The sequence below is a fragment of the Alosa sapidissima genome, chromosome 17 (assembly GCF_018492685.1).
Source record: "Alosa sapidissima isolate fAloSap1 chromosome 17, fAloSap1.pri, whole genome shotgun sequence".
Lineage (NCBI taxonomy): Eukaryota > Metazoa > Chordata > Actinopteri > Clupeiformes > Clupeidae > Alosa > Alosa sapidissima.
The window spans coordinates 31,643,941-31,668,330 of record NC_055973.1 but is presented as its reverse complement, the minus strand read 5'-3'; the positions used below and the strand labels follow the sequence as shown (position 1 = coordinate 31,668,330).

The following is a 24,390-nucleotide window of genomic DNA, read 5'->3' as shown; positions in this document are numbered from 1 at the left end:
TACAGAAAGTTTTTCTTTATTATTTAACACATAAAAAAATTAACCACACTATACAAATGGGGTTTCCTTGGAGCAGTTAACAAATTCAGGTTACGGTTTTCTAACGGCCTAAATCAGACTCAAAAGTGCTGCAAAAACGCATTTTTACAACATTCTTCTTTTTCTTCATTTGCATGTCTTCCCGCTTGCCGTGGCTGCTGCGGCCGACTCGACGCTCGTGAAGAGTTCTAGAACACGGCCGCTGCACTTCCCAATTCAGCCTGCTTTTTTTTCTTTCTTTTTTTAAATTTCCTTTCACAGGCAGTAGCATGCAACCCCAGCACATGGGTTTCAGATTGTAAAGGTGTGTGTGTGGGAGGGTACAGGGGTCCACGTTCATATGTACAGATGAGCGACTGGTGTGTGTGTGGTAGTCCTGAGCAGTTCGTGAGGGAGGGTTGGGGAGAGAGAGGCTGCAGGGGGGGGGGTTAGGCTGGCAGGATTCACCCCCGGCCCCAAACCTATTTACCTTAAAGGGAGGCCCAGCTTGGCTGCTGCTCCGTGAACGTCAACAGCAGCGGTTAGGATTTCCAAACGCAAATCCTCCATAGATCAGATGTCCCTCACCTGTGCACACATTCCTTGCAACATCGAACAAAAAAAAAAAAGGTCACCAGGAAATTGTTTTTTCCCTTGAAAACTTAACTGAAAAACAAAACCAAAAAACTTTAGGCCAAGTAGCTGTAGGTGTCCTTTTCTCCGTCAACGCGCTCCAGGTACTCCTTCTCGATTAAGATATCGATGCATTTCTGGAAAAGGGGGTCACAAACAAGCATGCGTTACTGTACTGCAACATCACAATCATCAATGAACAGTTAATAAGTGTTTAAAATACAGGCAGGACAATAGGTCTCACGGTAGCTAAACACACCAATGTTCGTCTTACTGCGACATAATATTGTCAGTGTGGAGAGGGCCGATTTCTCTCTCATCGATTCACAAAGTAATTTCCCGTACAGTGTGTTTGAGGGATGTGGGGTGGGGGGGTGGAGGGGCTTACCTTGATGACGGGGACCCGGGGCTTGAAGCGCGAGGACAGCTGATTCAGCACCTCTGCCAGGAGCTGCTGGTGCTTGAGAAGCTTTCTCATCTTCATGATTCGGACGATAGCAGCCTACACACACACACAGAAAATGGAAAATGGCAGACCTCTGAAAACTCCCATGTCTTTCAGAATGGGAAAGCACTTCTCAGAAATGACTTACCCTAGGTATTTATGGAAAAAAAGGCCTGGCAGGAAATGAAAGCTTTTCAAAATAATGTGTTGAAAACAAAAACTAGATATGGAAGGCCCACAATATCCGTTTAGCACCCATACACAAATACATTCAAGAACAGACCACATGTACACATTCTGTCTTATCTTCTGGAGGTGGCGTGGGCCCAATTAAACAAAACACAGGTGAAGGAAGGTGCCTGCTAGAAAAACCCTGTGAAATGCTTTCCAAGGTTGCTCTGTTGGTAATGTTTTTCCCCCCACAAAAGTTGCTTTGTTGGTGATTTGGTGATTTTGATGGTAAATAGGCTTGGTGGTTGACTAGCTGCTGTGGGAAATGCCCTACCTATAACACTAGGAATCAAAACACCTCTCCTGTGTCTATCTGAGATTACTCAAGAATGCACCTAATCAGTGTGTGAGTGGGAGCAGTGGTTTACCTGGATGAGGAGTTTGCGGTCCTCCTCGATGTTCTTGTGAGTGGTCTCCTGTTCCTGCTTCTGCTCAGTCTTCATGGGGACGTTGATGTTCACACGCAGCTTTTTGCTACACACACAGATTGACCTTTCAGTACTCATGTTTCATTAGTTATCAAACTACATTTCTACATACACAACAGAAAACATTTGTTGTAGCATTATAGACAGTACAGCAGTTAAAGAGCAATTTGCAGGTTGATTTCAAAAGAATTTATACTTCATCTTGTCTGAAAATGTCTTTTTGAAAATGTATATGTACGAATGAATGTTTTACAAAACCTACGGACATATGTGCAGGTAGCCTAAATAGAGGTGACTTCACCGCCTCATCGGTCATAAAACATTTACACGGACATTAATATTCCGAGTATTGACCGTATTCAGAACTAGGTGTACCAAATATGACCACTGCTCAGTCCTGCACATTCTCACCGCAAAAATAAATATATATTTTTTTCTTTCTGAGAATTTAGTTCATTCATCTTGTACAACAGGGATTCCCAAACTGTGGTACGAGCTTCCACTAGGGGGCATTCGAGATAAAAAGGACAATGTCGGAAAGGTGTTAAAAAGTATTTTTTTTACAATTTTAAGCCTATGTTCTCTTTGTTCTTTGTGTTTCATAATGTTGTTCTCCACACTGTTTTTTTTTTCAGTGTGAGAGCTCATAGACCAGTTGCACATTTTGATTTTGTTATCATGTAGGGCGGCTAATTAAACAGGATGCCTGGAAAGCGTCAATAGAATGTGTTATGTTTTTATGTGTCGGATGGTGGGGGAGTCAGGATGTACAGTAGGTGGTGGTACGCTGGAAAAAGAGTTTGGGAAGCGCTGATCTACACTATACTTTAGGGGCTTCCAACCGGCAAGTTTCTCTTTAAGCACTTAACATTTGACTTACTTCTTGTATCCCAGAAACAGTTTAATCACAGTGTCAGGCTTGAAGTCCACCTCATCCACGTTGGCACACTCATCCTCCAGGACCTGGTAAAAAAAAGCACACCAAATTGGTTCACCAGGGAAGAACAGACCAAAAGGCCAAACAGAATCCAAGAAACCCTCTAGTGGACAAATTGCACACTGCAGGCTCCATGCCATAGACTCACCAGCAATTTGGACTTGAGGAGGATTTGCAAAACTTGCACCAAAATGTCCTGTGAGGTGAAAGGAAAAGGCAGCTGTGATTCTGGTGTGATTGTGGCGTCACTGTTAGCACATTACTAGACTGGTGAAGAACAAGGACAAGCATTAAAGCAACACCAAAGAACTTTTCCTTTGTCGCACGCACGCGATTTGTTTATCCAGCACCGGCTTTGCAAATAACAATGTCCACAGACAAGGTAGAATATGCTGCATGATTTTATGAAAGTACGATGTATTGCGACATCAGATGCAAGTCAAATTTTAGTTTCTTTTGTCTCATTCCATCGAGCTACAGATCCGCTACCCGATCTAGCAAACTTACATAGTGCGGTTATAGCCGATAGAGGGCTGCGAAGCGAATGCAGAAAGTGCCGTTCACCCTGTTACGAGTTGATAAACCACTGAAACGATTTCGGAAACATTATTTTAAGATACAAAAAACTCTTTGGTATTGCTTTAAGACAAGATATGATTACTTTTACATTCACAGGCAAAACTTACACTGCATTAAAATCTTTTTTATATTTTATGTAAATAATTGTTGTTTACAGCAACTGAAACTAGGAAGAAAATTAGACAAAGATAAAAAAAGAAGTCTGCATCCAATGTGAGTATTGACAGTGAGGGTATGTTTTCCTGGTCTCCTACTACACTGAAGATTGATTGGTATTCCGCACTTATCCTTCGCGTTGGATAAGAGCATCGGCCAAATGGGTAAATGTCATTGTGTCGTCATGGCTTGAGAGGAACTGACCGTTTTGATTTGTGTGCTGTCGGTGAGCTGCTGGACGGTATAGGTGTCCTCTGTGTTGAACTGCAGGAGGAGGGCCATTTGGAATGTGGAGGCCTGGGGGGAGGGGCAGGAGGGGAACGTTAAAGGACTAGTCGCATCAGACGTGCATTCACATTCACCAACACGACCAACGCCGCATCAGACGCATCACCAACACCGACCAACGCTTGCGAGTGCCCACAAACGTTCACAGAGAACTTATGGCAAACAGTTTTAGGAGGTAGTTCTCTGCAAACATACAGGAGAGCGGCACAAAGGGTTACCGTGGAAATAGTATGTTTACAATAAATCATTATTCATAAACATAATCATTATGTAAGGGATAATGTATAGACCGCCGGTCATCCCATTCAAGCCAATGGAGCGTTCTACTAGCCTTGTGAAGAGCCGTGTAATAATATGTGGTACACTATGGTAGTACACTAGGGTTACCATGGAAATAGTATGTTTACAATAAATCGCTCAGATGGAACTGTTCAGAGAAAACATGTTTGCCAAGTCGTCTGCAAGGGCCGAGAAGAAGGCCGACTCACCTGCAGGGTGTATCTGTTCTTGAAGCAGTTGGTGACCAGCTCCCCCTTAGACAGGTGGTAGAGCCAGGTCAGCTTGCGCCCGCTGTGTCGGCTGGCGTAGAAGGCTGTGAATCTTTGGTAACTTCGCTCCAGCTGCAAGTGAGAGCAAAACAACATCAGTACGGGTGAACCCAAAGAGGGGATCGGAGAGAGCGTCTGAAACACCAGGGGACACAATGACTGCGGTGACGGAGAGGTGGTGGTCAGTTGGCGGTTGAGCTCACCTCGGACGGTAAAGCGAAAGTGCAGGACTGCTGGAAAGGCCAGGAGCCGGAGCTGAGCACCTGGATGCTGAAGTCCACTGCAAAACAAAACAGATTCAGGTTGATCACAGTCAGGTTCATTTGGCCAAGTCAGTTAGCGCACACAAGGAGTTTGGTTCTGGCTGATGGCAACACTCTCGCAGGACGGACAATATAGACAATATACAATACAACAGGGAGTCACATGATCATCCAGACCAGGGGACACTCAAAAGATGGAGGAAATGCTCTTCTCTCCTATTTAGGCAAAAGAAAACTGTTCTACTGTATAACCTAACTGTTGGCATGAGGAACTGCTGAAACTGCCATGTCTGTCTGTTGACTTTCAAAATTGTAGGAATGCTTGTGTTTTTTTCAGTGGTTGACATTTTTCTAGCATGCAAGACGCCTCAAGGCTCATTTCAGTCATAAAAAGGGTGTCTTTAAATGTCTCCAGACAGATGATTTGAGGGAAGAGTTTTGTGTTTGTATTTGTGATGAGTGAGGTGCTCACAGTCTAGCGGCTCAGAGTTTGTCAGATGCTTCTTAAACTGCTCATTGAGGTCTTTGCTGACTCCAATGTCCTGGAACATGCGCTGCAGCTTGGACGTGTACTCAAAGCCACACGCTTGCTGTAAACAGACAAAAGTGCAAAGTCAAAGCAGTATCCGAGATATCCAGGCCGGTCACCAGCACAGTAATAATTATAAAATATCAATAAAACACAAACAAACAAACACAAAGGCGTTAGAGGTGTAAAGGGTCATTCACACCAAGAACAATAACGATAATATGATGTATTGCGACATCAGATGCAAGTCAAATTTTAGTTTCTTTTGTCTCATTCCATCGAACTACAGATCCGCTACCCGATCTGGCAAACTTACATAGTGCGGTTATAGCCGATAGAGGGCTGCGAAGCGAACTATACACAAATATCGTTCTTGTTAATATGAATGACGACGTTCACACATAAACTATAATGATATCGACATGAAGAACGATATCGTTGGGGATCACTTTCAGAGCGATTTTAAGAACGATAAAAAGCTAATAGCCAATCAGAACCCATCAAATTTTAGCCGTCACTCATTAACACAAGGACAGACTTTGTTTATCGTTATTCAGTGTGGACGCTTTTATCGTTATGGTTAGTTATCGTTATGGTTCTTGGTGTGAATGACCCTTTACACTAGGTGTTACACTATGGTGGTAACTATGGTTTCCTTGGGCATGGGTTAACGCCTACAAAGACTATAACAGAAGTTCAATGACAATATCCATTGAAATAAACAGTTTGTCTAGGACTGGATTTGGTCAACTGCCAACTGACCTGACGATATCATTTATTGATATATCATTTTTTTTAAAAAGACACACACACATATCTTTCAGTATTAGAAGTCACAGTAGATGCCATAGTATATGGTTCCCAGTGCTTGATAATGTCCGAGAGGGCGCACCTTTAGTTTAGAGATCATGCTGGCCTCCGCGTCGTCGCTGGCGCTGTTCTGGTGCACAAGGCGCTTGGCCAGCATCTTAGCGTAGAACTTCTGGAACACGTCTTTGTCCTCGATGTACTTGAACACCACCATCTGGGAGCAGAGCGGCCCATTTTTAGTTAGCGGAAATGACAGACTGGGTGAACAGACACATGCTTTGCTTTGTAGTTGTGTTAATCGTGTCCACTCGATGTACTTGAACACCACCATCTGTGAGCAGAGCGGCCCACTTTTAGTTAGCTTTGTATGCTTTGCTTTGCGGTTGTGTTAATCGTGTCCATTCGGCAGATACATTTATGCCCATCTATGTTGTTGGATTGGAGTTAAATTCTGATGTGTTGTGCACCCTCGCTATGATGGAAATGAGCTTTGTAGCTTTACTGTGTTACGGCTCCTTGAGAAGTCTGCAAGACTATGCATATGAAAAAGACCTCAAATAAAGACAGTCAATCAGTCTGTCAATCAATCAGCCAATCAGGATAGTCGGTCTGTCAGTCAATCAATCAATCAGCCAATCAGGACAGTCCTCACTCACCACTTGGTTCAGCGTGTCCTCCAGTTCAGCCTCCTCAGGATTCTTAGAGCTGCAGGAGTAAAAATCATTTCTTGTTAGTATGATCCATCCTGTTCAATTTCAATTGCAGTCCTGACAGTCCTTGACAACACTTTGAGATTGTGAGAAGACAGATTCTCTAGCCACACTGTGATGCATCCAGTCAGGACGCTCTCGATAGTGCAGCGATAAAAGTTCACCAGGGTTTTTGTTCCCACCCCAAAGCTCACCACACCATCACTCATCACTCACTTGTTACCACACCAGCTTGGAGTTATTCTAGTTCCACCTCCCTGACCTGTTCATATTTTCATTAGGGGATTCAACTAGTGGAAAAACCTGCTAAACCTGCTCTCTGACTATGCACTGGGCTTAAAGCAGGGGTCTCAAACTCAAATCCACTTCTGCCAATGTCATCTGATTGGAGGGCCACATCAGTGTTAAAGAATAATACAAAAAAGAACGGCTATTTCCTAAAATGCAACGTTTTTTTTCAAATACTGTATTTTCAAAACACAAAACTACAAACAGAAAGTGCAAGTATTTTTTTTTTCTATTTTTAGACACCTGTGCTAGCAACCTTGTAGCTTCTAAATAAAATAATGATCAAATAAATATTAATACAAACAAAAAACAAACAAAAAAAACAGGTAGACCTATGTGTGTGTTTCACACCAAATAAAAATATTTTCCTCTCATAACTTTTTTAAACCTGGCAATAGGCACCAGGGTTAAGAAAGCAACACCATTGGATTTTTATATCAACATTTCAAAAGGCCATGGCTTGAAAGTGGTCAGAGATAAAGTCCTACTGTAAATGTAAAAATCTTTGAGTATAAACAAAAGTTTATGAAGGGGGTACATTTACCCATCTAATTTGCCACTGGATGGCAAGCACCTCAAATTACGCACCTTTCAGTAAATACTGGATGAACATATTTGAGCAGGTTTACTTTCTTTTTTATCATATTACACCCACATAACAAATTAACAGGAAAACACCTAAGATGTAGGCCTATACCAACAATAGTAAACTATTACTGGCCTATAACCACAAGGCCTACAATAAACCTGATCAAATCAGTTCCTATCGAGGGTGACTTTGTAGTTCTTCAGAGCCCTATTTCTACTAGCCCTGCTGTCTTTACCACGTCCATTACGGACACTATCATCACGATTACCGCTGCAACCTCCGAGCTATGTTGGGTAGAGGGTCGAAATAAGCATGGTAGCCTATGCTTAGTGGACACCGTCGTATACACGTAAAGACGCACCTCCATTCACAGTCGCACCGTGACTATCACTGTCAATAGACGATCGATCATAATCTCCAAAAGGATATTCTCCTTTAGAATCAGAATAGGTGAATAACATAGCCTACCTAAGACTTCATCACACGTGAACGTTTTTCAACATTTGGTGAAGGCCTATTTTTGCTTCAATTTGTGCAAAACTATGGCCTGCATCGAGTCATTACAAATGCACGTCTTCATGTTTCTCGCGTGTAATACAAGTATTTCCTGAAAAATTTGTGCAGCGATTTTGGGTTTGAATCAAGCTCTGGATGTCTAGCAAATAGTGGAGGAGAGTAGCCTACAAATGAGATTTGTCACCCCTGGCTTAAAGGCAGAGCTCCTACCTGGTCTGATCTCTATGCACTGGGCTTAAAGGCAGAGCTCCTAAGAACTGCTTATGAGGCCCCTGAGTAAAACCCTGCTGGCCCATAGCTCATCATAACTTTAATGCTTAGTGACCACATTGAAGATCCATTCGGAGAGGGATTCGGTCAAGGTCAGAGTTTAATCTCAACTTTGTGGTTGCCACGACTCAACAGCAAATCATGGCCTAGGAAGGATGTGTTCTATGGGTGTCCTCACAGTCTCCCCTGTAATGGTCAGACTACCATATGGAAAATGAGATGCATTACATCAGGGCTCTAATTCAACTCCAGGAAGGAAGACCCCCAGGGGGAGGAGAAGAGGGACAACTCCATCCTTCATCCAAGAAAGCGCCCATACATTCAAAACTAGAGAGCAGGCGATGGTAGACGCTCCAAATCTTTACAGGACGGTTCACTACGACTCACACACTGCAGTCATGCTTATAGAACTAGTCAGTCACACAAAGAGAATGACATTTTGTGAAGTCATGAGTCATGTGAGAGCTTTGTTGAGCACCAAAAATATAAAGAAGATCAAGAAGAATTTTAACAGAGGAGTGAGCCCTTAGAGTTGAGTTACGGATTATGGAGTGCTGAGAATGACACCTGCTAATTAAGCTCTTCTTAGGATGCATTGTGTGGCATTGGACAAATCAATCCTCTCTTCCTGTATCTGTAGTGAATGACAGTATTCACACAGCAGCTCCCGCAGAATAGGCTGAGATCACAGGGTGTCATTTGGGACAGTTAGCTAGCATCCCATATTCCCTGGCCACTCCCCATTTTCCCATGCCCATATTTTTGCTGCGTTTACACGTTGCTGGCTATTTTCATAAACGGACATTTCACCCTCTCCGTTTTCAAAAATAACATTGTGCACACCTGTCAGTTTTCAGAAACGTTTTCCTTTACACTAACCCGGGTATATGCCTTCAAGAGCATGCCAAACCTGTACGTGGCAGTGTAACGAGAAGCTCAAGCCCATGTTAGCCAATCAGAATCCCGAAAATATCAACAGCAGCAATGAATCACTTCCTCTTTCTCTTTTGAACTAACTAAAATTCTCCGCCTTGTCACATAAATCTCTGTTTCTACCTCTTTAGATGCAAACGAACAAAGAGAGTTTTCCCAAAAAAAAGGTCAGCCCAAAAAGATCAACTCTGTTTGCGGGGATGAAACCTCCGTTTGCGTCTAAATGACGGGGTCAAACGCAGAAAAACATCATCGGTTGCATCGTTTTCGCTGTCGTCTAAACAGGGCCTTAGAGTGAGCAGCACCGTGTGGTGTCCTAATGTGCTGATGACTAACCTCTTCTTGAGCAGGGAGTCACAGTATCTGGCCAGCAGCTCTGGAGATTTACTGGAGGACTGAGCCATCCTGGTAACAGCATTGTTATTAATGAACCTCCCACACGCCTGTCAGGGATAGAGATAGAGAGAGAGAGAGAGAGAGAGAGAGAGAGAAAGAAAGAAAGAGGTTACAGCACTGATGTTGATCTACACATTGTTAGACTACCTGGTTATGGGATAGAGGGCAACAATGTCCGCATCTTACCTTGTCGAGTGCTGCCACAAAGCCCGCATCATTGTTAAACGCTGACATCACCAGGGCGTTGTATTTCTTGTGCACATCCAATATTGTTTGCACATACATTTTGGGATCCTGTGTGATGAAGGACAAAAGACAGATGAAGCTCACACAGATCTCATTTCACATTGCTGTAGAGCAGCTGTTCTGACACAATGTATACCTCTACTATAGAATAAGCACAACAGATTAGTTACACCAACACGCCAGCTTTTGTCAGGTATATAATACAATAACAGGCATCACACACTGAACGTTACATCTACAGATGAGGTTAGGAACTGTAGTATTCTGAATGTCACATCTACAGATGGTTAGGAACTGTAGTATTCTGTTTAATGCAGCCAGACTGGAGGCATGAATGACTAAAGCTCATTCCAGGGCTGGCTTTCTTCTCAGGCTCCTGAGGAGGCAGTGCTTCTCTGTGCTCTCTATAATTACATCAGCTGGATCTCAGAATGCTAATCTAGGCGTCTTCCTGTTGTCACTGTGCGCTACCCTCACCATCTGTTTCCACAGCACAACAGAGCTGCCGGAGACCTTCAGTGTTCACTTGGCTGGAATTCTGCACTGGTTTTACTGCTGGTTCAAAGGTCTAACATGCACCAGCCATGCAGGCCAAGGCAACTGTAGCAATATCCTATAACCTTCAGTGAACATATATTTACCACAGAACTTCTCCGCCAAGAGGAATCAAAACAGGTAGAATCACATGACATTACAAAGGCAGACTGGGAAGGTGTTTGTTGCAGACACATGTTCAAAACAGTTCAACTCGCTGGCTGCTACCAGGGGCCTATTGCACAAAAGCAGAATTAAGACATCCGGGATAAGTTACTGAGCTGCGCTCAATGAATCCAAAACAAGAGCGTACAGGCATAATTGGTTGCACAACGAGCAAGCCAGGATGAGCAGACCATGCCAGATGAAACCTATCCTGGATAAGTGCGCGCTCACGGCTCCCTCAAATAGACCCCGCCACCGATCACAGATTCACTGATTCACCATGGCAACTAGACATAACTGGAGCGGCTTCATTGCTTTTTCTACGGTGTAAAGTAGGTAGCGATAGCCTTTTCACAACAGCAACACCTCTGTTTAGGAGAATATTGCAACTAGTGCTGCGACCACCATGCGTTAGGCACTCCCGTGACATCACATTGTCGCATGACAGGTAAAATAATGACAGTGGGTCTAGGTATATGTGATAACAATGTGTAGTGGGCAGTGGAATAACTATTGGTTTCCGTTTGTGGTGACTGCTGACAGATTAAATAGATCCTGGAATTTAGCCTGGTCTGGAGCAGGCTACCGCCACAGAATAAATCCCCTATGGTAACATACCATAACATATCCTGCTGCCCCCTATCCCACTTTTGTGCAACTGGATCACGGATAAATTGAGCCAGGATAACCAAGATATCCCGGCTTAATCCCTTATCCTAGTTTTGTGCAATAGGCCCCAGGGCAGTGCAGTGCTACATATACGTATGTAGCACATGCTACACAACAATCAGCCTGTGCTATGAATGATTTAGCAGCTTAGCACCGGAGACACCTTATTTAAAATGTTTTCTAGAGTGTAGCACACACGAGGTGTTCGTAACTACATACCGATGCTAGAGATTCTGTGGATTGTGCTACAAAACTATCAACGTCTGTAGCACCAGTGCTATGAGCAAAAAAGGCTAATGTGCAGCCCTGTTGTTAGCCTGAGGCAAAAGGACAAACTCATAGTCCACAAAGGCCACATAAGAAGCGTCTATCTGGCCATTTGAGCCCGACAACATGGCCATAGAAAGCTCCCTTACTGCACTCTCTGAGTGCATGCCACGCACCGTCCAATTAATTGGATTCCCACAGTAAAACTAAACTATATGTTATATTTAACGCACGGTCAGGTACTAAACTACATTATATTTAACGCATGGTCAGGTACTAAACTATGTTATATTTAACGCACAGTCAGACACTAAACTACATTATATTTAACGCAAGGACAGGTAGTAAACTATGTTATATTTAACACACGGTCAGGTACTAAACTACATTATATTTAACGCATGGTCAGACTACATTATATTTAACGCATGGTCAGGTACTAAACTACATTATATTTAACGCATGGTCAGGTACTAAACTACATTATATTTAATGCATGGTCAGACTACATTATATTTAACGCATGGTCAGATTACATTATATTTAATGCATGGTCAGATACTAAACTACATTATATTTAACGCATGGTCAGGTACTAAACTATGTTATATTTAATGCACGGTCAGGTACTAAACTACATTATATTTAACGCATGGTCAGACTACATTATATTTAACGCACGGTCAGGTATGACCAGCAATAGAATTCCAGTGGGTCCAGTGGGAGGCTGAAACCCCTCGTCTTGGACGTCCGTTACTCACGTTGAGGGCTGCGTCCCCACATTTCTCGATGGCGGCAAGGCCCTGGTTGTGGATGTGCGTTTCCAGAAGTTTCTTCAGCTCGCCCAGGCCATCCGTGATGCGAGACACAAGGTTGTACATGCGACCCAGATCTGAACGAGGGCAAATAAGAGAACAACTCAGTGAACCTCTTCAAACACACAGACCAAGCTTCACAAAACTATAACTGACCACTGACTCATGATTATAATAGTAATATAATAACCTTCGTTCTTGTCGGCATCCAGAAGGTTCTGGAACTCCGTGTGGAAGATCTCCAGGTGTTTCTCAATGAGCACCTGCTCACATTTGCGTGCCAGCTCATCCTGTGTGCTCTCGTGGAGGTACACCTGCACACGCCGCTGCTCATCCAGCAGCCGTGTCTCGGCCTGCGTACGTTCGCACACACACACACACGCACACACGCACACACGCACAAGCGCATACACACAGGTCAATTCAACATTCATATAATGTTGTAATATCTCGGTATTAATTATAACCGTAAAATTTCAATTCCATAAAAAAATCAAGTTCTGTTATGGTTATTACAGAACTAATGTTGAACTAATCTGGTCACAATAATGTTCAGAAATGGGTCATGTCTTTGCACTCTCATGGGCAGCCACTGTGGGGTCACGTCATGCTTTAGGCATCAACAATGAAGTGCTGTGTTTGTATGATTCAAACTCTATTCATTTCTTTCAACCAATTCAAAATATAAACAAACTAGACATCTATGACACAGTGGACTACTCCTTGTTAAATGGGGATTGGTGCAATGGAGCTGGATCATATTCAAAAGCCTCCCCTCGCAGACAAAACCAAAACGGCTGGGCCTCTCTGATAACACTGGGCCATTGGCCCTCCATGGGCTCCAGCACACTAACCTTTTTCATGTATTCGGTGACAGGGTTTTGTTGCAGGAACTCTGTGCTTTCCCTTGTGTAGAAGCGCTCCGTGTCTGCCAGGAACTGGCTCTCAAAGTACTCTTTGTACACGGATAGTGTGGGCCCCTTCGCAAAGGCGTCGTCTTCATTCAGGCCCAGCTCCACTGCAAGAGAGCAACCACACTGTTACACGGCAGCTCAACTGGCACAGATTCCACCATGGTTTTGTGCTACTGAAGGAGGCATCGCCCACTTAGAAACAACAGCAATTACAGCCGGCTCAGTGCCCTGAGTGTCCCCCTCTCCTACATGAGTGCAATGACAGGAAGAGCACAGTAGGGCTCTGAAAAGCCCTCACGCCTGGTGCTCTCACCGTAAGACTGGACGACGCCACTGATGAGTCGAGTGTTGATGGTCTCGCCATTACGCTCTTTCTCAATAAGTTTCAACACGGCGTTGGTCACCTGTGGATGAAATCAAGAATAAGCTCTTACACTGGTTACAGTAACAACCCATTACAGTACTGGTGAAATTCATGCACACATGTGATTAGGGGACACAAAGAAATAGGCCTTTTATTGTAGTATTCTATTAAGACGAAAACATACCTGCTTGTTCAAGGGTCTGAATAAACAATCTCTCCACGTCACCAACGCAAGCTAAAAAGATAAAAGAACAGAAAAAGATTAAATGGATGATCAGGAGGACAGGGCTCTCCTATAAGGACAGGGATCTCCTATACGGACAGGGTTCTCCTATAACCTATAAGGACAGGGATCTCCTATACGGACAGGGTTCTCCTATAACCTATAAGGACAGGGTTCTCCTATACGGACAGGGTTCTCCTATAAGGACAGGGCTCTCCTATACGGACAGGGCTCTCCTATAACCTATACGGACAGGGTTCTCCTATAAGGACAGGGCTCTCCTATAACCTATAAGGACAGGGCTCTCCTATAAGGACAGGGCTCTCCTATACGGACAGGGCTCCTATAACCTATAAGGACAGGGTTCTCCTATACGGACAGGGTTCTCCTATACGGACAGGGTTCTCCTATACGGACAGGGTTCTCCTATACGGACAGGGTTCTCCTATACGGACAGGGCTCTCCTATACGGACAGGGCTCTCCTATACGGACAGGGTTCTCCTATACACATCCTCGCTCTGTACGCCATCTTTTGTCTTGTGTATCAATGTCTTGTGTGTCAGCGCTTGGGCTGCAATCAGTTGTGCATATAAAAACGCTACATAAATAAAAGTGACTGAACTCTCCTGTGCACAGCACTGTATCAGCAGAGGCTCTCCTGTGCACAGCACTGCTATTAACACATTATACTCAGGGCACACTCTCGCTCTGTCAAACACAGCACCCATTTCAGGTCATTTCATTTCACCCAAGAAAACTATGACATTAACAGTAAATCAAGAACAGAAGTGACCAAAACAAAAGCCCAGAGGAGCAAACCGCGGCCAGCGTGAAGCGTGTGTGTCCGACTCACCGAGTAGATCTCGTAGATGCCCTTCCGGCCCTCGTCACACTCGCGGCGCACCCAGTGTCTGTTGAGGTAGGCGCAGATGCCGTTGAGCACTTTGCTGGAGAAGCGGTAGTCCTCCCACTGCTGCGTGTAGAACTTCAGCACACTCTCGTCCATCAGGTCTTCCCCGTCCTGAGGGAGGAGAGGAGAGGAGAGGAGAGGAGGGTGAGGGGACTGCGTTTGGCACGGGACAACTTGGGAGCAGCTCAAGAAGCTCCATCTTTAATGCAATGGCCCGTTAAGCGGCAGTACTTTTACATTTACTTTCAAAACAGAACTGACCAGTATCGAAAGCATGGATTGAGCCTTGTTCTAGATCAAAAGCTTTTTCAAGAAATAGGCTTAATCCATGTATGGGAAACCAGTCTTATAATTTCCCTTTTTGACGAAAGCAGAAATTAAATTTTAGGTTGGATGTGAGGGACGGAGCATTGCCTTGGATCTGTGGATCTATTTCATGTATAGTACATATGGAGCAGTACCTTGAGTAAGTATACAGAGTACTGAATACAGAATACTGAGCACAGAATACTGAGCAGAGTACTGAGTACAGAGTACAGAGTACTGAATACAGAGTACTGAATACAGAATACCGAGTACCGAATACTGAGCAGAGTACTGAGTACAGAGTACAGAGTACTGAATACTGAATACAGAGTACTGAATACAGAATACCGAGTACCGAATACTGAGCACAGAGTACTGAGCACAGAGTACTGAGCACAGAGTACTGAGCAGCACCTTGAGTAGGTTTGTCAGATAGTTCTTCAGGAACTCCTTCAGCCGCTTGTAGAGCTCCAGCCCCACAAACTGGGCACCTCCTGGAGTGGGGGTCTTCTTGGAGGGCTTGGAGGCAGGGACGCCTGCGCCGCGGGCCTGGCTGGACTGGTGGACACTTGTACAGTAATTGTAAACATGCCTGATGGGTGTGGTTAAGGCAAAGGTGAATGATGGTGGCAAACAAGACAAAAAGGGCTTGAACAGAGAGGACTTCCTTACATCTACCAAAACAAACATTTGGAATGAAATGCAGCCATCCAGATGTCCCAAACATCAATTTACAAGGAATAACAAAAATGGAACACAACTACTAAAAAGGATTCTGACTCGACAGTAAACGACAAAGTTCCACCAGTCTGGGCATACCCGTGTTTATGAGACATGCTCAACAAATCCCGACTTCACATCCAACCCCTTCCTCTGGCTTTGCAAAGTATGCCACAAAAGCTTGTCTAAAAAACCAACAGGGCACATCGCTTGCGTGAGCGTCCAGTCATTTGCGGTGACACAACACAATTGTTGCAGTTCGGCCTGACTGGGTCCGAGTGAGCGAGATGCTGACCTGGCATCCTGCCAGACCTGGCCCTCGTCCAGAGCTGCAGTGTCGGAGTCCCTCCTCACGTACACGGCCTGTGCTACCTGCCTACTGAGCCACTGCCCCAGGCTCTGCGGAGCCATCTTATACCCTCAGACTACCTACCAACAGGACCTATGTATACGTGCTGAACAAAATATAGACTATAGTGGTGTATGCATGTAGATGGATCATCAGGTCTTATATTAGCCTGTGTGTTTACAAAGTGTTGAGCTAAATTCAGCTAGTGTTGTTGTTGTTCATGTACTAGTCACTGTGGTATGAAATCATCCTCTCTGACTTGCACAACACAACAGTTCCTGGAAAATCTCTTTGCAGTTGTTTTTCTTGGTGTCTCGTATCACTGCTGTGTCCTGCTCTCGGTGCTGAATGCCGCCTAGCTGAACTTCCCATCCCTCTGCCCCAGCTGCCCATAAGAAAGGAGCATCAGCATGAAAAATGTCCCTCGCTGATAAAACTGTTGTGAGGAGCATTTTTGAGCTCAAATGCTGAACTCACGAGTCTGAGGCAACTGTCCGAGACCTTCTAGATCTCCATCTCTCTGTTCACCCCCAAAAGTGTTTAATTACGCCGCGGGCCTGTGGTGGGGTGAGTGGGTGAAATCCTAGCCGTCATGCTGCCGCTGTGGGAGACCAGAGGGGCTCTCTTTTGGACCAGAGGGGCACTCAACTGCATCACACACACAGGAGAGGAGCTCTGTATGATAGATACGCCTCTCTTTTGGACCAGAGAGGAGAGGAGCTCTTTATGATAGATACACAGAGGGGCACTCATCTGCATCACACATACCTGTGCAAAAACTGCCGTCCGTTCTGACTAAAGCTAAACATTTACTAATCCCTAGACAACTGAGCAACATATTATCAACTACGGGAATGACGTTCAAAAACAGTTTCAAAAACTTAGAAATATTGTTAACCTTTACCATGCAAGTGCCTATAGCCTGCAGCAGTGCCCTCTGCCTGCACAGTAGTGAGCCATGTGAGTGAAGAACTACACGAGGCCCTGAATGCTGAAAGTGCCAAGTCACTCAACGAGCAAAGTGTCCTGACGTGAACTAAAGCTTTTCTGTGCCATGCAAGTACTGAGCTGGCCAAGCAATGTTTGCGTTTGGGGTCACGGCATTACATTAGGAAATAGATTTGGCCTCATTATTAAATCAGCTTTAGTTAAACTTTAAACTTTCACCATCGCCATTTAAATTAGGGGCCAAAGTTTCAGTAGAGGCTAGACAGGGATGTGCCATATGAACACTCCGTGCCTCCACTGTCAACAGCCCACAAGGGCACTGGAGGACACGCAGGCATGGAGATGTGCTTTCCGTCACTACTGTCTGACAGCTAACCTTTACTGTCTGAATGAGTCAGCTCTCTCTCTCTCTCTCCACCCTTCTCTCCCTCGCTCTTCCCATCTCAAGGCGTGGGTGGCAGAGTGCTGATGCTTACCTTGCACTGAGGAATGCTGCAGTGCCTGTAACAGTGGGCTCTCTCTAGAACACTGCTGTAGCACCCAGCACACTGAGCCTCTACAAGTAAGCGCTCTCTCTCTATAGTACCCAGCACACTGTGGCTGTAGAAGTGGGCTCTCTCTATAGTACCCAGCACACTGTGGCTGTAGAAGTGGGCTCTCTCTATAGTACCCAGCACACTGTGGCTGTAGAAGTGCGCTCTCTCTAACACTGTGGCTGTAGAAGTGCGCTCTCTCTATAGTACCCAGCACACTGTGGCTGTAGAAGTGCGCTCTCTCTATAACACTGTGGCTGTAGCAGTGAGCTCTCCTGAAATCCCCTGAATTTGGTGTTAGTCTGGCCAGATCTAAACCCCCGCAAACCAGTGTTTCCTCTATGTTGATTTGGTAGTGGCGGCCCCCCACGGTTTAATTTTCTTCCCCCACGGTATCAGAAATGGGGCAGACGCACAATAATCAGTTGCCTTTCAAAATTCATTGTGCAGACCTGTTGTAGATTTTCCAAATATACAGCTCAATCACAACTGAAAATAATGCCTCATTGTGTGTGAATACAGGTGAATACATATAACTGTTTGTGTTGCAGCGAAGTGTCAGTTGTCAGTTCTGTGGGACGGGGGGACGGTGTGGGGGGGGGGGGGGGGGTTCGGACAGGCCTGCCCACACTGCTTAAAAAAATCCTAGCGGAAACACTGCAAACCTTCAGTGGATAGAACAGAGTAGGGCCTTCTTGGCATTGGAGAATCCAAAACTGCTCGTGCTACCTGCACTTCTGAGCATTGCTTAATGCTGTGCCAAAACTCTCAACCACAACAGGACTTACCAGCGCAAACATGGATAAATGATAAAAACCAAACACACAAATGTGATGACAAATCCCCACCCCATTCTTTCCCGAAACGACCCATGCGATGTGTCCTGCTAGGATACGTGTAGAGCTCCATGTAGCGTGACTTGGCCATGCTCTGCCGCGTGTACACCTGCTGGACGCCGGCCCGCAGGTCATCCCAGATCTGCTCCAGTCCAATCTGCTTCAGTCCGTGGGGGTTCTGGCCCCGGTTGGACGTCATGCTTCCTCTCGCTGGCACGCTGTCCTCCTCCTCCTCCTCCTCCGGCCGCTGCTCTCGGTTCCTTGGGACAAAGACGGTGTCTCAGGCGCTCTCCCCCATCCGGATCAAGTTTTCCAGGGAACCTCTGAAGAGAATCAAACTGTCCTGCCCCGTTCTTCCAGTCACGGTCCAATGAGTGGCTCAGGCAGCTGAAAGACTTCTGAGTGCTACCGTTAGCAATGGTTCATTCACCAGGTAATCTGTAAGACACATCAGAGTCATTACTAAGCTTTTTTTTACAAATAGTAGGAAAAAGGTCAATATTTGCTGCATGCATGCATAATGTGAGCATGGACAGACAGTACAAAAGGTATTGATCACATCCCAATGATCCAAGCATGGCCATCTCTCACTGGCCAGTAAGAACCAGTCTCTCCAGCTTTCTTGCTGAAAACCATGGCTTAGATTTACATGTCACATGTCATGTTTACAGTGTCTGGCTTTGCAGCTCAGGCCTAGTGATGGCTCATGGGCCTTAACCTTCATGTTTACAGTGTGTGGCTTTTCAACTCAGGCCTAGTGATGGCTCATGGGCCTTGACCTTCATTGTGTACATGCTAGTGTGTTGCTTTTGCCTGTGACGAGACTCGGCGTCTCAAATAGAGCGAGAGCTGCAGCAGCCGATACCTGATCACGTGACCAGCAGGACTGGGTTTTGCAACTGTTATTTATAGAAAGCTATACAGCTGCCCGGACCAAGTCATTAACACTTAGGACAAAGTTTAAAGAAGTGACGGTATGCCTGTGAAAATCATCATGATATTTACAGTTACTTTTCCATGTTGACATTTGGGTGGACTGCTTTGACTTAATTCAAATGTCACTAAATAATTAACAACGAAACATAATTTCCAAAATGTATCTTTCATCACTATGGTACCACGGAAAACAAAGATTGCAATGGCAAACAATGACTGTGCCACAACAACCACTGCAGAAAACAGACTGACAATCAAACACAAACAAACAAACCAAGAGACAAACACAAACAAAGAAAGCAAGACACAAAGAGAACGAAGCTTGAGCAAGCAGGTCAAGCATACAGGCCGTGTGTGAGTGACACAGTTCAGGGGGGGACCAGCTGCTTGTTTACTTAGGAGCTTTAGCCACAGGATGCTGACTGTTAATCTCAACACAGGTGATGCAGCATGTGTGCGTGTGTGTGTGTGTGTGTGTGCAAGGCAGATGGGGCCTGACTGGATCTCGCCGTTAGCCTTTTACCTGGAGGTTTAATCCCTGAGGTATCTCACCTCTGCTTAGGGCCAGTTGTACAGTGATGCAGTCGGCCAGCGGGCTGGACCTTCACTCAACACTATCAGCATGGTGCTATTCAGAACCCTGTCCCCATATATGTAGGCTACAGGGGGAAATTCCTATGAAGTTTGCCATAACATATCAACACTAGCTTCCTGCAGGCTACTGTGCAAAAAAGGGTCAGGGCTCCTGCCCATCGCAGGAAACCAATGTTATTATTTAGGCTGCTGGCCATCTTACTATACTGATGATGGTTCTAATGGTATTACTATACTGATGATGGTTCTAATGGTATTACTATACTGATGATGGTTCTAATGGTATATCTTACTATACTGATGACTGTTCTAATGGTATATCTTACTATACTACTGATGATGGTTCTAATGGTATGTTCATGGCCATTTTACTATACTGATGATGGTTCTAATGTTATTACTATACTGATGATGGTTCTAATGGTATATCTTACTATACTGATGATGGTTCTAATGGTATATCTTACTATACCGATAACGGTTCTAATGGTATTACTATACTGATGATGATGGTTCTAATGGTATATCTTACTATACTGATGATGGTTCTAATGGTATGTTCATGGTCATCTTACTATACTGATGAAGGTTCTAATGGCATGTTCATTGCTGATGGAATTATCTGCCTCTGCTTAAATCCTATAGGGAAAAGTTCCTGTGTTTCATTGCAAGTGGTCTAGATTTAATCTGATTAAGATCAAGCGGTCTTGGCCAGACTCTGCGACCTAATAGTCCAGATAAATTAACAGCATGTAGGGTAGTTAGTTCATGGGCCTGGTTTTGATCAAATGCTGTGGAATTAGGCTCCTGTAGTACATGACTGTATGATATGCATTATATGGCTACCCTTGACCTCAGAATAGGTGAAGGTAATCGTATTATTATACCCTGAGCTTTACAAATTCAGCCATCTGTCTCCTTCTGTTAGTGGTATCCAAAATACATCAGGGCATTATCAACAAAAGATTACGGGTGGTCTGTCAAAGAGGAAGAAGAGCCAAAACAACACAAACAAAAAAGAAAAACAAGACACAAACAAAGCAAAGCAGCAATGCGAAGGATATTATTTTCAACATGGTCCTAATTTGTAGACTATCTGACCATTGCATTAAAACATGACCCAAAAAGTGTCATGAGGATGCAGTATTGTTAAACAGAGTATCAGTGTACCATGTGGGCCTGAAATATCTATACTAAAGATATCTGGCCACTCCTCAACGTTTAGGGTTTGATTGGCATTTAGAAAATATGAGGGGGAAAAAAACCTTTGCTTCACACAAAAGTCACAGAGCTTGTGGACATATATCACTTACCAGATCTAGCCAAAAACTATACATTTGATCACCATCATAATTACAAAAGGGATGCCCCCTAAACAAATGCCCCTGCTGCCCAGGTCATATAAGTATCCGAAACAAAGCAATGACCGGTATTGTGCGGTGGCCGTGACAACCATAGGTCAACTGACGGGATGCATTTTTGCATAACCTACACCAGTAATCATAAGGCTATACTAGCTAATGTGGCTGTACAACCTGCGTAGGGAACTAACGTTAACTCTTCTCCTGAATATGAAACAGAACCAGGGACTCGTATGCATCTTGAGAATCATAATCACAATATAGATTTGACTCTGTTAAGTCGTGTCTACTGTTTGTTTACAATTCTGAAGAACTAAACAGCCTCATGTGATAACCTAGTTATTTCTTGCTAAATATGCTAACGGTAGCTGTCGTACTAGAAATACCTAGCTGAATGACCGTGTTATGGCCTGACGGTGTAGGAATACTTTCCTTTTGACAAGCCGGGGTTTTTTTTTTATTATACAAAGGTACCGTCACACAGTGAGAAATGAAAACAGGCAATTGTCACCAAACAGGCATTTGGGTTTAAACCTATCAGATATCTAATCAGGTATTTTAACACAGCTCGCATATATCTGTCTGACCAAAACGTAACGTAGCTATCAACTAGTTAACCTTGTTAGCTACTTAGCTAGCTAAGCTAACCGATTTGAGATAAAGCGAAGTTGGCTAACGTTAGCTATTGAGCTAACACCAGTTACGTAGCTAGCTACCATAATTATAATGCCCCTGTTATAAACGAGCCATGGGGCTAACTAAATGCATTGGCAACATTTGACAGAATTTCTAAACATTACAATAGATCTGAATAAGCGGTATTTCTAGATTTAAGGTAGTAAGCAAGCTAGGTAAGTTAGCTCTCAGGCTAGCTTGCTTCACTGATGCAAAATGGCCCCCTGTTCAATGAGTCAGGATTATTCCCATCAAATGCTTGATAGGCTAACCCTTTTGACGTAGAAGTGTATAATGTAAGAATGTACAAGTAAACAAATTGGGTACTTATATGTTAACAATCATAAAATGCCCTCTTACCATCCTTGTGCTGCTTGTCTTGCCTGCTCACGCAGTTCAAACCATACACATCCTAGTGATAAGAGTGCCTTCTCCCTCTGTGTTTAGTTTGGGAATCGCACTCCTCATACAACCCCTCTGTCGTCACCTGCTGGAAACAAGCCCCCGGTCTGAGTCCCCACGTCTTCCGCGTTGCGAATTTGGCTATTACTAGGCCCGAGTCCGACACATACTGTTTCTAACTAACTTTCATTTCAGTTAGAATTTTTGGTCTAGACTCTAGAGAGAGAGGGAGAGCAGCTTAATAGCAACGATCTACTGCTAATTTTGTCACTATTTATTATATAAAATAAAAAAATAAAAACATAAGCACAACTAAAAGGACTGTGTCAAATGATCTATCTATGCTGCCCATATATCTATGCAAATAGCTAACCTTGGGCGGAGCCAGCCTATCATGAATGAGTCCTCCCAGAACTTCTTGCTATAGTATGTCATAGAGGTCATGTGAAAACAACTATTTAGATCAGGGGTCCCCAACCTTTTATGTACCATGGACCGGTTTGATTCCCATTTTTTTTTTTTCACGGAGGGGGGGGGGGGGGGGGGTCTTCAGGAGTTCAATGTTCCATATGTGTTGTGCTTGCATTACTTGAAAAGAACTAGCTCCAGTTATGTATGAACAGTGAAGGTAACGAACTCTTAAACATGTGAAAAACGTGAACTTGAATAAGTGAAAATTGAACAATATGAACTATGAATATTGAACAACTTGAAGCTATCAAGTGTGAACATGTTTAACAAAATATGGGAACAAAACATGGGAACTAAACGTGCATTACGAATATAATCAGTGCTGTGCTTGTTTCCCTGCAACAAGAAGGTTCCATCTGGGGGTGATGGAAGACAGTGACACCCTCAGTGTGTTTGAAATGTCCAGTCGATTGCGCAATTTGGTCTTAGTTGCAGTCATTGCCGAAAACCCGGCCTCGCATAGGCGTGGGACGTGGTGGGAAATGGTAGCAACGTTTTCAGCGCTTTTACGGCTATCTCGGGATATTCTGCTTGGGTTTTGATCCCAAAACCCGCCAGAGAGGTTACTTAAGACCACCGTAATTTGCAATTAAATCAATTGCTCTTCCTCCTGCGCTGACAGGACTATTCGGGATATTGACAAATGGGTTGCGGACCCACTCATTGGTTTGCCGTGGATCTTTGGAGGATTGGAAGTAGCCTAACGCTCAAACTCATTTGAAAGCGCAACAAGGTGATCGCGCACCAGCTGCGAGAGAAAGGGCCCTGCCTCAGTCTCTCTCTCCCAAAACCCCCACTACTGTTTGGAACATATTAAATACACCCCGGTCCACTCGTCGTTCCCACAAATCAAGCTTGGCTTTAAATGCAGCGACTTTATCTGCAAGTTTAAAGTCATTCTCCCCTGGAGTGACAGGTTGAGGTCATTAAGCAACCCGAATATGTCACACAGGTAAGCGAGTTTTGACACCCAGTCCTCATCACTAAAATGTGCAGCTAACGGTGACTTTTTTCCTGTAAGAAATCTCTGCAGCGGCTCTCGCAACTCAAACACTCTGGCCAGTGACCTGCTAAAGATGCTTGTTTTTTGTTGCTCATTCTAGCAGTTTAGCTAACTTCGTGTGACCAAAGATAATGAATGCGTAGCAAGATGGGTCGTCCTAGTTCACACCTCCTATGACGGCAAAGTGGAGTTCAGTCAGAGACAGGCTGTGGTTCAGTTCCCGCCTGCACAGGGGCGTGTCACTGACGTATGACTTACGTTTGAACGCCTCGGTTCCACGCCGGAGTACAAAATAAACTTGGTGTACACCTTCATAAATGTTGATTTTCTCTCGACTGGAGGGTCATACTATCACGACATTCTACTGAAATAGGGAGGAGGGTTTGGAGATCATGATACCATGTCCGAAATGTGCATCCATTGCTCAGAAAAATAAGGCTTGGACAAATTCTGGGAAATTCTTGGATTCAGCCATAGACCTCAATGTTAAAAAGAGAGCCCGATCACTGCATAAATGTGCGGGGGCGTGTACTGCTACCCTATTTGCATAAATGTCCAGGGACAGGAAATGGCCTCTCATG

General features: G+C 44.3%; 1 protein-coding gene across 1 annotated transcript; it reads right to left on the bottom strand.

Moving 5' to 3' along the window:
- On the bottom strand, window positions 1–22,634 carry cul1b (cullin 1b). Its single transcript, XM_042068356.1, has 22 exons — window positions 22,294–22,634; window positions 18,427–18,805; window positions 15,396–15,573; window positions 14,619–14,786; window positions 13,726–13,776; window positions 13,491–13,581; window positions 13,118–13,281; window positions 12,454–12,616; window positions 12,210–12,340; window positions 9,754–9,861; window positions 9,508–9,614; window positions 6,522–6,570; window positions 5,948–6,079; window positions 4,999–5,116; window positions 4,467–4,543; window positions 4,204–4,335; window positions 3,632–3,724; window positions 2,841–2,888; window positions 2,636–2,718; window positions 1,696–1,801; window positions 1,040–1,153; window positions 1–788 (listed from the first exon to the last, which is right to left on the bottom strand). Exons 2-22 carry the CDS (start codon window positions 18,564–18,566, stop codon window positions 708–710), a joined length of 2,334 nt encoding a protein of 777 aa, XP_041924290.1. The 5' UTR covers window positions 18,567–18,805; window positions 22,294–22,634; the 3' UTR covers window positions 1–707.
- Window positions 22,635–24,390: the final 1,756 nt, after the last annotated feature.

Coding starts and splice junctions, on each gene's coding strand:
- cul1b (XM_042068356.1), bottom strand. CDS start 18,566: ATGACGTCCAACCGGGGCCAGAACCCCCACGGACTGAAGCAGATTGGA. Junction 12,341..12,453: donor GGATGCCGACAAGAACGAAG/GTTATTATATTA, acceptor GCCCTCGTTCAG/ATCTGGGTCGCATGTACAAC. Junction 2,889..3,631: donor ACAGCACACAAATCAAAACG/GTCAGTTCCTCT, acceptor TTCACCTCACAG/GACATTTTGGTGCAAGTTTT.